Below are 16,701 nucleotides of genomic sequence, written 5' to 3'. Positions count from 1 at the left end.
CCAGTTCTCAGTGCAGCAGCTCGCAGGTCATCTCGTATTTCATGTCTTCAGGTATACACATAAACAAAAAGTCACTTGGCCCCAAATCAGAGATGCAGTTCTGAATGACGGACGGTGACATTGACATGACCTTGGAATTCTCTTTCCCTAGGCAATTCTCAAGTCTAACACTGAGCTTGAGTGTTTACTCGCACTGCTCTTTAATACCTTCCAGCTGTGAGTATTAAATGTCTACGACGGTGTTTACTTACCCGCAGGTATAGAAGGGAAAACCTAAGAAAACGGGGGCAGTAGCGACAGCGTTTTGCCCGGCGGGTATCTCCCCTGTCCGCTCGCCCCGGCCCTGCCGCCCCGCCCCCTCAGTCCGCCCGCACCAGCGATGCCCAGGCCAGAGCAGCAGCGGCCCCTCCAGCCGTGCCGCTCTATGGTGCGAGGGGCGGAGCAGCCGCCCTTTCCGGGGAGGCGAGCGCCCTTTCCGCCCGGGGCCGGCATGGGGCGGCGGCAGCGGCTGGCGGCGTGCGGGGGCCGCGGCGGCCGGCGCCGCCTCCGCCGTTAGCGGGGCGCGAGGCGAGGCGGCGCCGAGGGGCGGCGGCGGCGGGGGCGACGCACGAGGAGGTGCTGCCCCGTCTCCTTCGCGACCCGGGGGGTGGGGGCCGTTGGGACGCGGCCGTTGGTGCCGGGCGCTCGTGCGGCGTCGCCTCTCCTCAGGCGCGGGCCTGTGACCATGCTGGGAGGGGACGAGTTCATCAGCTCCCCGCCGAGGAAGACGGTGCGGTTCGGGGGCACCCTGACGGATATCCTGCTGAAGTACGAGAAGGTGATTATCGCTCTCTTTTCCCCGTCGTGGATCGCGGACGTGCTTGCGCAGCTCTTCGCCGCCTTTCCGTCGCGTGTGTTGCCATCCTGTTAGTTTGCGGCACTTAATTTGGACATGAAGACTTAGTTTGTCTTACACGAGAGGGTGTCTGGTGGCGTAGGAAAAAGAAGGTAGCTGAGTGCTTTGGGCATATGCCAGACTGCGTTGTTCTCTAAGTGAAACAAATTCCCCGACGAGTCTGTCTGAGTGACGCCTTTGATGGCTGCAAAGTCTGACTGATACCAGAGGACGCCAAGTGATCGCAACTGCCTCTATAGGGAGAGGAGCAGAAACGACCTGATAGCTAAAGCTGCCCTTCAGGGAGAGCGTTCTGTTACTTCTGCTTTACTTGAGCTTTCTCAGTTATTTGTGTCGCTGCTAAACAATGTCAGCTTGTTTAGATGTGCTGATGAAGCTTAGGTTTGTATTTTCTGGCACAAGTCCATAAACATCATTTGCTCTTTTTTTTTTTTTCTCTCTCCCCCTACTAGGGTGAAACCAGTGATTTTGAGTTGTTAAAGCATCAACTGTCAGATCCAGACATAAAGGTAAGCGTTTTTGTAGTGAAGGGTCTGATGACCTAAAGCTTAGTTACAGATGTGAGTGTAATCATCGGGCAAGTGATTCTGGTGTTTAAAGCAGTTACTGTTTTATTATTATTAATGGGCTTATTGCAAGTAGATCAGTTTAGAAAAGTGCCTGTCACTTGCCTAAATACTTTCCTTTAAACATTTAGCAGCATTTAACAGCTCTTTGCTTTGTGGGAACTATCAAAATTGAAAGTCCAAACAAAAAGCCAGCAACTGTCTGTTTACACAGAGACATGCATCTTATATGCATGACCTTGATAGGTATTCAAGCGACAAAAATGTCAAAAGCGACATTTACTATTTTTGTGCTCTAGAGTGGGAAACTTTTTGCTTTGTGCCAAGGGCCTGTCGCTCTATGTATGGATTACTTTCGTAGATCAGTCTGTTGTCTTTCCTTCTGACTTTTACAGCCTCTAAGTTACATTAATGTTTACTTCCTTCAGTTCTTATTAAATGTTTAATTAATTAGGCAGTGAGATGCATGTACATTTAGCGTTTGTACCCAGAAGTATTGTTTTAAGAGCTGCTCATTACAGCCATAAGTACCCATCCTGTCTGCCATCTTTGTTTCTTTTTTTTATTAAACCACTAAACTATAAGAAGCATGTTGCAGCAAGTATAATGCCAAATTGAGTTTCTCCTCTTTTTAAAGAGGATGTTGTGTAAAATTAATTGTTTTTAGCAGACTTTTCGGAGACTACAGGCAAAATCAATGTAATATTTCTCTGTAGATCTGCTGCTGTTCCACTATCGCTCTTATTTCAAGACTTGGATGGCCTTTCTGCTTAAACTAAGAGCAACAAGAAAAGAAAAGAGAATTAACATTCTCTGAGCTCCATCTCTTTTAAATATATTCTGTTTAAGTCCGGTTTGCATCCCTTGCCCAGACTTTAAGTTAAATATTTCAGGCAGGCTGTTGCTTTGAAAGATGCTATGCATTTATTCTTGCGTTGAAGAACTTTTATTAGTAGGGAGACAAACTTAGTCTGAGAAATTCTTGTCACATTAACGTGAAAATAATTCCTATTTACAGTCTTAATCTTTGTTTTGTCATTTTAAGGTTATTTTCTAGTAATAGGTCATATTATTTATTGAAATTGTTACTTGTTTTTTTCTGTTTATTTTAAGGATGCCCAGATCATTAATTGGCTACATGAATTCCGAGCTTCTGTTGCATACTTGACCAAAGATCTTGAACAACTGGTCAACATTTTGCTGGTAAATATCTGTTTGCTATATGCAAAGATTAAGAGTTTAGTACTTAAAATATCTCTGTGTTTGACATCTTCATCTTTACTTGCTTTCAGAAGCTGCCGTGGTTGAGAAGAAGCCGAGATGTAGTTGAAGAATATTTAGGTTTTCTTGGCAATCTAGTGTCAGCACAAACTGTCCATCTTAGGCCATGCCTCCGCATGATTGTATCGCAGTTTATTCCCCGTAAGTTACTTTTTTTAATTCTTCTTTACTGGCTTATCAAAATGTCTCTTTCCTAGATTAATTCTATTAGAAAACTAATCCATGCTAGAATTAATCCAATTATCATTTTTTTTCTGTTGATTCCTTTTTTCACTTCAATGACTGAATCGGAACACAGTCCATTTTATGTACCTTAGATTTCAGAACACACATTCTAATGGCTAATACAGTCAGATACCATTTCTGAAAATGTCTTGGAGAGGGGTGAACTGTATTATGTTGTTATAATTGAAAAAACAAATGCTGAGATGAAGATCATGTCAATGTTTTAGAGAACCTTCTGGCTCTATGAATAAAACAGTTGATTGCAATAAGCTGAATAAAAAGTCAATTATAGAAAGTCATGGGGATAATTTTGATGCTTTAGTTCCAATGAAGTCTGTCATCCAGTGTACTTTGATTTGGCATCAGAACTGTTACCTATACGATTTGTATGGTTTTACAATAATAATCTCACTTTTTGCTAGCTCGGATAACTATCAGAGAGGATGATGTGGACATTTCAGATTCTGATGATGATGAAGAAAGTGAGTATAAAGGAAGCATGGGTTGTGTATACTATTGTACTACCTTTAGTAAACAAGTGTAGCGTGCATGTTGGTTCTTTTTTTACTGAATTAATTTAGCTGAGGTAAAACCTCTGTAAAGAAGCAGTACGTTCTTAAATTCCCGAGTCAGAGGATTTATTGAATTTTTTGAAATTCAGTTTCTTGAATCAATGGTGTGGTGACCTCTCTCTCCTTTTACATACTGCTATTGGTACAATATCTGTAGGGATAAGACAAATGCATAGGAGAGCGTTCCCAAGCCTCAGATTGTTTGAAAACTGAAAACAAGGAAATTAGTTCTTTGGTTTCATTTTGTTTACCTAAATAAAAGTAGCTAGTTGTGGGGATCAGGTTGATTTCTATTTAGATTCTTAGATCTTTTGTTGTTTGCCTGCAGTGAGCTCAAACCCGATTGCTAATAGGTAACAAAAATGCTGCATTATTAGTGTGTTTATGGAATAGGCCACAGGATAGCCTTTCAAAAATTTCATGTTTTTAATCTTGCATGCTGGAATAAATTTAATTTCCTTGTGATGAGTGAAGTACAATTCTGGGATTCACTGTGGGTCTGCTTGGATGAACCAAGTCCCCTTCCATGCTGTCAAAAAAAAAAAAAAAGAAAGAAAGAAAGAAATCCCCACTGCATTACTGTACTATTATAGAAGTCTGATTAGTTGTTTGTTGACTGCTGGGAAAAGGAGGCATAATCTTTCAATATATTTTGGCTAGTTTCAGACTCAGATGTAACATCTTCTAACTATTTTTGTATTGTGGACTAAATTTAGGATTTCTATATTTAACATTTAGCGTGAGGGAGTAGAGCATCAGTACCTGGTTTTGGTGGTGGCAGCAGATTCAGAGTTTACTGATTGTGATACTGTGAATTTTGTTCAGAATTACTGTTCACAATAATTTTGGTAGTAAAGCAGTCCAACTTCAAAAAACAGTTTTGGCAAATGTGATTTCCTTGGAAATCTTCAGAATGCTTAGTTGATATGAACTATTTTTGCTTGTCCCTGAATTAGTCCTCTGCATCCAACTTGATAAGAATACTTTTTCTTTTTCTAGACCTTTCTGAAAACTTTAATACGTGCCATAGAGCACTGCAAACTGTAGCAAGATATGTTCCTTCGTAAGTATATAATCTCGTAGTTTTGTATGGCCTTTCCTTGCAGATTTAGAGCTTGTGAACTGATGAATTAATTTTTTTTTGTTTTTTCCTAATATTCAGTAACTGTGGAATGTTGCATCTTACCATTTTGAAGTTTGTATAGATCTCAGTGGCTGAAAATTAATTTTAATTAGTATTAACTAATGTTAATTTTAATGGAAATAGGAAGTGGGCGGAACATCATGTTCATAGCAACCTGTTTGAAGTGGCTCCTAAGTCAACAGCGAAAGTTTGCTGCTCATCATCTGTTCTGCTATACTGCAGAAACAGATTTTGTATAATTAGTTATCTTAAAAATAAAAATTATGAAATAAGCTTATTCCAGTCTTTCTTTACAGAGCTGGAGCTTCAATACTTGCTCTCATGATAACACTTGTAACTTCTTTTTTATTGCAGAACACCACAATTTCTTATGCCAATACTTGTGGAAAACTTTCCTTTCATTAATAAATCGGAAAGAACGCTGGTAAGAACAATAAATGTATCTTTTTGGATTTTGTTTTGTTTTATTTTTTTATGTATAAAAATATTCTCTAGTATGGCAACTGGTTTGGTAATATTGAGCACAGATTTTTGGCTGTATTGTTTTAAGAATCTCCTCTGTGTGAATGCCTTAGAATAACTGCAAGGGAGCATGCATTTTGTCCTGTAGTTCACGGCACCGATGCCCAAATATACATTATATATACATGTATACATGTCTGTGGGCATCTGTTTAGCATGAAGGTTGTCCAAGCATACTTAAGTTCCTTGTGCCTAAGCATTATGATAGTCTTTAATGACATAACTGCATATCTTTTCCACAGGATTGCTTTCTTAATCAATGCACAAGATGGAACTCTTTGACGATGAATCTCAGGGTTGTATAGTAAGGCGATGGTAGGATACCTGTCTCACTTGTTTTAAAAATTGGAAAGTATGTAGCCAATGAACAGGGGATTTGATAAGCAGACAGAAAGCAATGGATGTTACAGCTGAAATCAGTCTGCCAGCAGGGTACATCTCTGCTGTGTTGCTCCTGTGTGGTGAAAAGCAAGCTGGCAGCTTTTCAGAGGTTACTGCTCTTGTGCGATCTTTGTTTTTATGCTTCCCAACTTGTTAACTGGGCACCTGCTTTACGGAAGGGCAGAGCCCTGCCGCAGCAATCTAGGTCGATTGGAGCTGTGTTTTGAACTTACCAGGTTGTGGAAAACCTCAAGATTGTTTGTATTTCTTGCTGGGTTTTTTTGTTTTACGCAAAGAACTTTAAGCATCAGATCCCTGTGAGGCTGATAATAGCTCTTACCAGGTGTTAAGAGAATAATTTGATTTAATTTTTAAAATAGTTCAGTGAGGAGCATGTTGTGAAGAATTTAATAATGGTCTTGAGAGTGAAGTTTGAATGGAGTATAATTAAAATATGATCCATGCATTCTTGTTAAATATTTTCAATTTAAAGAGTCTCATGAATTAGTTCTAGTCATCTTATACTCTAAGTGTGGCAGAGGGCCTGTGGAAAAATCATATGTATTTATGTAATTAAAGGTTGTGGTATAATGCACATTCACGAAGAGACTATGGCATACTTAAATGTGGCGCTTTACCTAATTACCTTTATCTAATATGGCTACTTTAAGCTTGACAGTTTTGCTGTATGCAAGTTGCGGCGCTCTGCTTTGTATCAATGTGTGTATAGGAACGTGCGCACTCACGTAACTTGCTTGTTAACCTCTTTGAGTTATGCGCCGAAGAACTCTGGGAAGACCTATCTGTGGAACTCAGAATTGTTTTTGAATCTGATTGTTACAATAACCTGAAATAGAGATGCATTCAGTCCCATTTTAAGTAGTTCTACTGGATCTGGGTCTAGACATAGTAAGAAATGCGCATGTGGTTTTCATTTTTTTTCTAGAGAAAGTTTAGACATAAACTCCTATGGAAATTAATATTTAACCCTTCTAAGTTTATGCTCATTCTGTCCAAAGATATTTTGAAAAACTAGCGTGGAAATAGTAGATCAAGAGTTAATGGTAACACGGCTTAACAATTGAAAGTTAGTGTTTGGATTACACATTAACTTATTGTAGATTGAATATGGTCTGTTTCCATCTATTTTTAGAACTCCCGCTAAGCAATTAAGAAGCTTATTTTCTAAAAAACCTTTGGCAGAAATGAGACTCCCAGTTAACAGTACTGTTATTCTTTCAAGATATTCTTTTAATTTTGTGTTATAGGAATGTTACGTTCATAACTTGCTGCGAATTACGGTGTACCTTCCAACGCTGAGGCTTGAAATTCTGGAACTTATTGTTGAAAGGCTGTTAAAGCTGGATGTAAGTCTATTCTGCATCACCTTTTAAGGAAGCTTGGTGTTAAAATGCACAAATTTAAACAATAAAGAGAGACTCTTCAGTGTTAAGCTCAACAGAAGTCATGTTCCAGCAGTCCTCATCATCATAAGCTGTGCAAAGTTTACGCTTCGTTGGTAGTCTTATCACGTTGCTACACCTGAGGGTAACAGTATGATGTGTGATGTTACTCGCTGCATGGAAATTCCATGCCAGAATCAAAATAATCTTTTCGTGGTGATCAGTGCTAAGTTGCAGAGAACGTACTTCTCTTTGTATGGTTGATCTATTTTTACTGTTGCCTTGAAATGAAGGGGTTTGTGTTCTTAAAAAGACAGAAGGAGAAGCATTGCAAATGATTAATGCTCTTTATTTTGGAGAACCTCAGCATATATCAGTCTGTTTTGTATAGGGGGAAAGCTTATCTTCTGGAAGTAAAGTTCTGGGCAGTCAGAGTGTGTGTTCACATGTGTGTTACATACATATCAATCCCTTATTAATGTATATTTACTCATGGATAACATCTAGCTAAAAGTTATTGGTATTATGATTTCTTGAGTAATTAATAAAGCAAGGTTTCATATTATTGCCATAGGCTTACAAAACTTAATTTCTTGTTTGCAACTGTAGGTTAGCACTCCACAGCAAGACATTGAAGATGCTGAAGAAACTGCTAATAATTCTGATAGTGAGGAAAAATCTACAGAGGAGGGACTCTTTGACATGGTTGGCTATCTTCTGCTAAAAGCTTTGTTAAAATTGTTATTTTTGAGGCGACTCTGAACTATGAAATGGGATAGCCTAGGAATATATTATAACTTTGTTGTTGCTGGACTATGAACGTATAAAACCCAGATCTTGAAACCTGAGCAGCTGATAAATGGCTAATCTGTTCTCCGGGTGCCGATTTATGTAATATCGAGCATGCAGTCACGCTGTGGAGCAATTTCCTTATGTAAAGACACAAGCAGCTGTATGTAAACCTTATTAACGAATTCACGGTAGTTGGCTTAGCTTACGGAAACTTGCTATGCTAAGCTGTATAGTTAGGTGGTGGTGTTTTTTGGTTTTGTTTGTTTGTTTCAACTTTCAATAGCATATCACTGAACACCAAAATTTTGTTTCGCTGTTCCTCTGATTGCTGTCTTTATGGTATTGTATGTATAAAAGATGCGTGACTGCCATTTTACCTACCAGGAGGAAGATGAAGAAACAAAAGGGAACAAAGTTGCCTCTTCTGGTAGTGAGAGAATGGCCCATCCACTTGCAGAGCGCCTGGACATTTTGATGACCATTCTATTTTCTTATATTAAAGATGTCTGCCATGTAGATGGTAATATCACCTGAGCTATAACTGATTTTTTTTTGTTTTGCTAACAAGTAAGAAAAACACAAGCGGAGATCTTGCTTATGCTGCTGCAAGATGGAGCTCTGACTCTTCAGTGGTCGAGTTCTGCTATCAGCAAGCTGTCGCCCAGATTCTTACCTTTGTCAAGTGTTTATTGGAGGAGGATGCAGAGGTTCATTTATGACTTTAAGGTCTATTCTTCAGTTGCAGGCATTTTGATCATATAAATATGACACTATATCCAAATTGTAACATTACAAGGGTAAATAGAGTTTTGTTTTTCCATTGCACTGCAAAATTTTTTAGCAGATTGGAAATACTTACTGATTAACCATAGTATTTGACCATTTACTTCTACTGTGTTACTTGATTTGAGCATTACAATTATGGTTTCGTTCTACATCATAAGCGCTAGAAGTAGATTAAAACACCAGCCACTCCACTCAGTTGAAAATGCAAAAAAGGCTTTATGTTACAGGAAAAATACTTTGCCTTTTTTGATGGAATAGTGGCTTTTTTTTAAGGTGCTGTACTTTTTAGAAAACACTTTATCTTCTTCACATAATTCAGGTTATGATAATTTATTGCATAGTGTCTCCTTCTGGGTCCTCTAAGTTAACACATTATTGCAAAGTTTGCATGCCTGCCAGTCTTGTACATGTGCATGCACAATGATATTTTCCAACATAACAAACATGAAAAGCCTTAGAACTGCAATCTGGGAAGGTTTTAAATGTCAGATAAGCCCAGAAGTCAGTATGACAGTGTTTCTTTAGATATCAGATATTTATAAAAGATATTTATAAATGTCATTTTCACAGCCTGAGGGCAGGAAAATCCAAACTGTTGTTTTTTTGTTGTTGTTATGTAGGCAAGCTTGATATCAACAAGACAAAAGATTTGTACCGGGATCTGGTTTCTGTTTTTGACAAGCTCATTTTACCAACGCATGCTTCGTGTCACGTACAGTATTTCATGTTTTACATCTGTAGCTTCAAACTGGTGAGTAGACCCTTTTTTAAAATGAAATGTCTTTTGTTATTTCTGATTGCTTCTCTTTGGTTTTCGTACGCAAAATAGTTGCTTTCAGCTGACATTGTAACGTTACCTTCCATTTGTCTGAAAATGGTGCATCAATACTCATTAGTCCCTTTGCTTTCTTTCCGTTTTCTCTTATTACTTTCTACAAGTTTTGCATTATATAGTTGCTCATTCCATGCAGTGCATAACCTACAAATAACTGGAATCTAGGCCAGCTTAAAGGAACTTGGTTAGTACAGCTTATTTACAAGAATCACTTGGACTTTTCAACCTGAAGCACAGTGCTCTATCAAATTCTTTCAGCATCCAAAAACTGTCTTATAGATACTGTGTTAACTCTTTAGTTTGGACATCATATTTACTGTATTCTTCTCCACTTTCCCCTCTCTCTTAAGCAAAATACTGCTGTTTCTAATACCGCATTTAAACAAGAACATCTATACTTTTTGTATAAGAACATCTGAAGATTCGATTAAGCTAACGCCCTGTCTCTTGACAGTGGTGAATAATGGATTTATTGGAAAGAATATCAAAGTGAGGCAAGCGTATTACGATGCTTTGCCAGAATACCCTCTCAGCCTCCACCGATTTGTGGTCCAGTAATTTCCTGAGCCAGAGTGATGTTCTTTTATGGTAACAGCCCATGATGGACACGTTCAAAAGGAAAATACCTCATTGCTTTTTGTACTGATAAGAATTTTTGGTATCCAGAATTTCTGTGGCAAAAAGTTGGACAAGATAACCATTTACTATGTGAAGAATGACTTTTTGTTTCCCTGAGTTCAGCTTCCTGCTATTTTTATTGGATACCCTCTACCTCTTCTGCTACAAGCTTCCTGCTTACCTTTTCCTTAATGCTCTTGATTTTAAAGACCTCTCCTGTGTCTATTCCAGGCTTTCCTAGACTTCAGGTTCCACTTACTTTTTACAACTAAACTAGAGAAAAAGACACAGAAAAGAGTACAGATTTTTAAGTGCTCTTTCCATCGTGTGTAGGAGTAGTTATTTTTTACAGTGATAGTTGGTTTTGGGGGTTCTGGGGTTGGTTGGTTATGGCAGTTGTTGGTACTGAGTATTAGGAATCTATTACTTATAGGGGCATCAACATAACAAGTAATGATTTTCATGTGTCTTGTTTCCAGGGGTTGTCTGAGGCATTTTTAGATCATCTTTGGAAAAAACTGCATGATCCAAACAATCCTTCAGTGATCAGGCAGACTGCTGGGAGTTACATTGGCAGCTTCTTGGCAAGAGCTAAATTTATTCCGGTTGTGTAAGTTGTTTTGATCTATGGGCAGAGCTAAACAATTTATAACGTTTGCCGAGGATTCTGTACAGAGGTGCACTGTTGGTCTTCTGTTTGCATAGCTTTGCCAGTAAGCCTGTATCAGTAGGCTCGTTGGTACTTTCTGCAGTATGGTTTCAGAATTTTCCTGAAGTTTCTGGGGAATTTTGGTATTTATAGGATGTAGGCTAATGTCTCCCGGGATTCAGGACTTGTTATTTAAGGCTTCACTTAACTTACCAGTGCTCAACATTTCTTGTTATGTTGGCTTCTGGCAGAGTCACGGATGCTCAGTATTTCTGATGTTCAGACCCAGATATTCTTACATGAAATGCCGAATGCAGGTGGATTGGACATCTAAGTCAAGTGTTCAAGTATTTTGATGCAGATGAATTCAAATACCTCAACACATGAGTGTTCTTTTATACACGTACCTTCTGTGTTTTTATCTGTTCAAGGTTCAGTGATTTGAATGTTGAACTTAAATAGACGCTGGAATTACTTGTTGGACGTGGGAGGCATCTGCCTCTGTGCTACTCATAGCCCAGGATTTTAAATATTTATTTAATATTTATTTAATATGTAGTTGTTATTTACTGTATGGGTCACACATAAAACATGCATTAGTGGCATCTTGTGCTTTCACTGTGTGGGGTTTTCAAAGCTGATGCATCAAATAATTTTCTGCTGAAACAAAAAAGAAAGCTTGTAACAGAATCTACTTTTTTACAGTGTGATTTTCTTACTGATGGTTTTATAACCTGAGATCTTTGAACACTTGCTAACATCTGTTCTATAACAGTTCACATGCTATTCTTACGCATTGTTTTCTCCATTATAGTACAGTAAAAGCATGCCTGGATCTTCTGGTTAACTGGTTGCACAAATACATAGATAATCAGGATACGGGGACTAATGCTTACTGTGATGTAGCTCTCCATGGGCCTTTTTATTCTACGTGTCAGGCGGTTTTCTATACGCTTATTTTCCGTCATAAGCAGCTTTTGGAAGGAAACTTAAGGAAAGGTGCGTACCTTCATACTGAAGGGAGTTTAAAAGATTTGTTTGAAGGCTTAATGGTTGATATGTCTTGTAATGGTCAATTCAGTCAAGTAACTGATGGCAACTTTATGTTGTTGTATTTTAAATGAAATAAGATGGCTTGTACACATGTTGGGCTACCAAGCTAAGTGACTTTGGCTTTTGCTATTCAAAACAAAGCAAATAAGTCCTCGACCTCAATTTCTAGCCACACTTCCTGAGCATGTTTGAATTCCAGCTGGATTGAACTAGCGTGAGCTTCAATTAGTGACCTGTCAGAGAGCCTATAATGGTTCTGTGCCTCTGTCAGTCCCTGTAACACAGGCATGTAAGTGTAGTGTCCACATTCCTAGGTAACAGTGGTGGTGGAAAGGTCCCTCATACTGTGTGACATGTTGCCATAAATTAGAATAGTTTTTCTGCTGAACAAGCTGTGAACAGCATATAGAATGTGCTTCTGTAGTTTTGCACAGAGTTTTTAGAAATTAAGTTAAGCTTCTATGACATATAATGGGTATTTGTAAATTGTTCTTATTTTGAAGGTCTGTCGTATCTGCAGAGTTTAAATTTTGAGCGCATTGTTATGTGTCAGCTAAACCCTCTGAAGATTTGTATACCCTCTGTCGTTAACTTGTTTGCTGCCATTACCAGGTACCTATTCATTTATTTCAATTTCAACTTAATACAGATTATATGAGAGTGCATATAATAATAGCACAGTAGTCAAAACTCATTTGTCCTTTTTTTTTTTTTTTTAATGTTTCATAACTGTTAGGTATAGTATGAAGTATTAGCCCAAGAGTAGTCCTATGATATTGCTCATATTCGAGGCAGGATAAGTTTATTTCTGGTTCAGATTCAATAAAATATTGCAGTACTAGAAAACTGTTTCGTTGCTTTATAGTGGTGCTAAAGTTGGTAATGTGTAATGGCGCTGACGCTCCTTGGAGTGAAGTTTTCTGAAGGGCTGAAGAAGAGAATAGACTTTAAATACGCTTCTCCTGTTCCGTGAACCCCTAATAACAGTTGCAAAGCAGTAGATAGAAGTGATGTTTGTTAAATATAACACTGTATGTTACTAACATCGGAAATCCTTGCTTTCTGTGCTCTAGGTATGCTTATCTTTTCTTAATTTTTATTACTTTTTTAAAAGGAAATACCAGCTGGTGTTCTGCTACACAATTATTGAGAGGAACAATAGGCAGTTTATACCAGTTGTTAGGAGCGGCACTGGGGGTGACTTTGTGCAGACTTGCACTAACCCACTTGACAGTTTCTTCCCCTTTGATCCATACATGCTCAAAAGGTAAAGTTTAGAAATAATCAACTCATTTCTGCCTTGTAGAAGAGAATGAACTAAAAGTTGTAAGAAACTTTCGGTGTTTCTATGGTATACTCTCTTCCCTGAGTTTAGTACCTTTCACATTGCATATTTTAGCCAGAGATTGTCAGAGGCTTAAATTGAAATTTAACCCCATTATGTTACATATAGATGGAAGAAAGAACAGGACTCGGTTAAGGACTTTCCTGTTAAGGTCCAATTAATATGTTGGTTATATTTTGTGACTTTTCTTTTGGCTTCCCTTGTTTTAAAGAGTCCTTAAAATGTCATAATGTTAGTACGTATTTTGTTGGGATTGTGGTGGTGGTAGTTTCTTGTACCCTGAGTGTAGTACTTTATGATTGGAGACTTCAGCTTATTTAAAGTAACTTGCTTTCTTAATGCATAGTGGTTTATTTGCAGCTTTTCAAATTGTCTAGGTAGCACTTTGGTGCTTTAAATACTTTTTCCTTTAATGTTAGAGAGCCACAACCCATTATGTTATGTCTTTAAAAAAAAAAAAAAAAGGCTCAACAGAACAGAGACCTTCCTTAGAAGAAGCAGAAATACTTAAAAGAAGTGGTGTATCAAATTATCTTCTGTAAATTTGGAATAAAATTATGCATAGTCTAGCTAGTGTAAAATACCCAACTAGGAATTAGGAGATCTAGATTTTGTTGTTTGCAAATCTGATTGTATCTGAACTCTTCAAGTAAAGTTTTAATTTCTACCTGTCAGCCTTTCTGTCAGCAAAATGGAGTTATTTCTTCACAAACACATTATAGGGATTAATTGGAAAGTTTGCCAAGCATTTTATATTGTATTACTAAAACAAAATGTATATGGTAATTACTTGTGACTTTTAGTGAATGCATTAATCCATACTATGCTTTCATTCCTGCTTCAGATCAAAGAAGACCATTGAACCTTTTTATCAGTTTTGGGAAGAATTGAGTGCTGAAGATCTTGAGAACCTGAAAAAACCCATTAAAAGGGTAATCTTTTTCGATCAAAATTTAGTTCCACTTTTGTCAAATCTCTGTCAGCTGCTTCTATCACAGGATTAATTTTTTTTAAAGAGTGTGAGCAGAGTTGATCTTTGTGAGAAACTGTAGTTGAAATTGGTCAGGAAGCTTTAAGGATATTGTTTTTTATTGAGCTGCTGTTATGTAGGCTGGTGAGCTGAGGTGCCAATGTCAGGGGTTAATCTCTAAATGAAGTATAACGAGACACTGATTTTGCTTTTTTCCTCACAAAATCCTGATTATACTACCTGGGAAATCCACTGTGCAGTACCTGTATTTCATAATGACAGTGTATCTAATTCTCCTACCATTTGAATGAGTTATGACAATTGTAACACAGCTTAAGTTTTGCATTGTTTCCTTCTACTGCTCCTATGCGTTCTGTTTACTTTCTCTTGTAGACTGTCAGTCCTATGTCAGCTTTTTGTTGAAATCCTTAGAACTGGGTTTTTTTCTTGACTTCCTCTGATAACACGTAAAAATATTTAATGGTGGTGTAGCTTTGTAGATGTCTTTTGTTATTTGAGAAGTTTATAATCTCTGTAGTAGTTGTTTGATTAGCGGATTTTTATTGCTGCAACGCTGAACAACTTCAGAATTTGTTTAAAAAATATCTTTCTGGGTCTCACCATTCATTACTTGTGTAACATCTTAACCGAGACCAAAGCAGAAAACTCTTAAGGGACTGGAGTTATCTCTCTGCTCTTACTGATCCTTTTAAATTTATGCAGGGTACTTCTGAAGATGAAGATGATGACTTTTTGAAAGGAGAAACTCCTCAGAATGATGGCATGGTTGGAATTGCTCCAAATTCTTATGAGTCAAATACACGGAGCCCAGTGAGCCCCACAGGCTCCCCTCTAGACTGTTATGTGCAATACCCACACTGACCTGGAGAAACAGAAGTGAAAGGGTTGAAATTGTGTGCAATTTTTTGCTCTGCAAAGAGACTTTAACTCAACTTTCGAACTGGCCAATGTTTAAGTAACTGCATTTAAGAAAAAATGTTTCTTAATCAGATTTCTACAGATATGTTATGATGAAATCATATGTTGCTAGAAAAGACTAGTGAATAAATAGGGTGGTATTTTACAAATTTCACATTGAAATGGTTTTTATGACTTCAAGGTTTTTTTATATTTTATTTTCTTGACTTTAAAAGCTTTTGTTTACTAATATTTCTCTACAGAGTTTTGTATATCGAGATGAAATTCTGGTCTATCTTCCTGTTTACTTCTGCAGGACCAGGATTCCATTGTTAGTATTTAAACTGTACTCTGATGGCTAAGTTTTTGAGTTAGTTTCCAAGGAGTGGTATGAGACTGCGATAGGGAAGCCATGAATTCTGTCTGAAGATGATTCTTTTTGCACACATCTCTTAAGCTTTTCCTATCTGTAGAATAGTGTTTGGTAAAGCCATTTGATAGTGGAAAGTGTATTCAGGTGATAAGCATTATCATGGCTTCCACTCTTGCAAGCTGCTGGTTGCTGGAGGTGTTGAAAAGGACAGAGTAGCTGAATGTATGATCTGTAGATAGTTTTCTCTGAGAGGCCTAAAAAGCACTCCCAGAGACGTATTTATGTTCAGACTTTAAAGTTCATATGTGAATGCTGAAAATAGAGGAAAAAAACTCTTCCCTTGTAGAAAGGAAGTGATGATATCGTTGGTATCGTTGTGGTGTTCATGTATCAGTGAGGAGTTGATTTGTGTAGGTGTGTTATCTTTTTTCATGATTGCTGGCTCTTAGATTTGAGGAAAGAATATAAACGGTGGAAAAAATAAATGTTATCTGTATAACATTCAGTTGAAAATGTCATGCATTTGGGGTAAAACTAACAGCTGTGCAACTCCATTCATCTGCCCTTCGTGAGAGTCTGAATTTGTAGGCTTTCAAGACAGTATTTTTATTCAGAGCCAATACAGACTGATGCATATGGTGCGAACCCTACATCTTTGAAACCAATTCTCTTTTATGATACTAGGCATCTTTCTGTGTGTAGTCTAGCTTCTCAAAGTTAGCATGTTTTTTCTGACCGACTATGAAAGTGAGTTTGGGGGCATGATATTGCAAAGTTAATCTGTGAATCTGTTCATCGTTGAATAAACTGGGACTTAGTTTTTAATTTTAGTCCTCTCTTTTGCCATTCCTGAGCTCTAAACAATGAATTCAAGTGGAAAAAAGGGCATTCTCTCCTGGCATGAAAGACCCCTTCTCACATCAACGGCAACGAAAACGTCCTTTGGAAGCTGCATTTTTCTGTGCTGTCACTTTTGTCTTTAGCAGTGTAGCCAGTCGCTTGTAAACCCAGGCTGTATAAAACTTTCCAAATTTCTAGGTCTCATTAAAAGCAAAAAAAAAAAAAATAAAGAAATAAAAAGAAGGTTGGCACACAGTACAACATTAAAAATGAGCAGACAGTGGAGTGTCTTTCCTGAAGTCGCAGTCGGCGTTAGCGCGCTGGAAGTGCCGACTTGCTGACGGCAAACTGGGCGAGGAGCTCCGCGGCCCCCGAAAGGTCTTGCGGCAGCGCCCTGGCGCCTCTAGCGCGCTCGCGGACAGCAGGGTTGGCGGGTGCTGACGCTTTGCTGAAGAGAGGCTTATTCTGTAACAGACACTGATAACACTGAGAGCAAAGCTGATTTAGCGGTGGGAATTGTGTATTTTCCCGTC

General features: G+C 38.2%; 1 protein-coding gene across 2 annotated transcripts; it reads left to right on the top strand.

Annotated features, from left to right (window-relative positions):
* The first annotated feature begins 520 nt into the window (after positions 1-520).
* On the top strand, positions 521-16,153 carry RRN3 (RRN3 homolog, RNA polymerase I transcription factor). 2 transcript variants are annotated; one of them, XM_068908371.1, is made up of 17 exons: positions 521-817; positions 1,348-1,404; positions 2,575-2,664; positions 2,754-2,883; positions 3,390-3,449; positions 4,539-4,602; positions 5,038-5,107; positions 6,855-6,953; positions 7,599-7,694; positions 8,166-8,301; positions 9,188-9,318; positions 10,500-10,630; positions 11,484-11,668; positions 12,226-12,334; positions 12,837-12,989; positions 13,912-13,999; positions 14,761-16,153. In XM_068908371.1, the coding sequence occupies exons 1-17, from the start codon at positions 725-727 to the stop codon at positions 14,917-14,919; spliced, it is 1,851 nt and encodes a 616-aa protein (XP_068764472.1). In that variant the 5' UTR covers positions 521-724; the 3' UTR covers positions 14,920-16,153. The 2 variants fall into 2 exon arrangements, with proteins under 2 accessions (XP_068764472.1, XP_068764473.1); XM_068908372.1 differs by lacking the exon at positions 12,837-12,989 and having other exon boundaries at positions 565-817.
* Positions 16,154-16,701: the final 548 nt, after the last annotated feature.

Source organism: Struthio camelus, chromosome 15 (assembly GCF_040807025.1).
Source record: "Struthio camelus isolate bStrCam1 chromosome 15, bStrCam1.hap1, whole genome shotgun sequence".
NCBI classification, from domain to species: domain Eukaryota; kingdom Metazoa; phylum Chordata; class Aves; order Struthioniformes; family Struthionidae; genus Struthio; species Struthio camelus.
The sequence above is the reverse complement of the archived record's forward strand: the minus strand, read 5'-3'. Positions and strand labels throughout refer to the sequence as shown.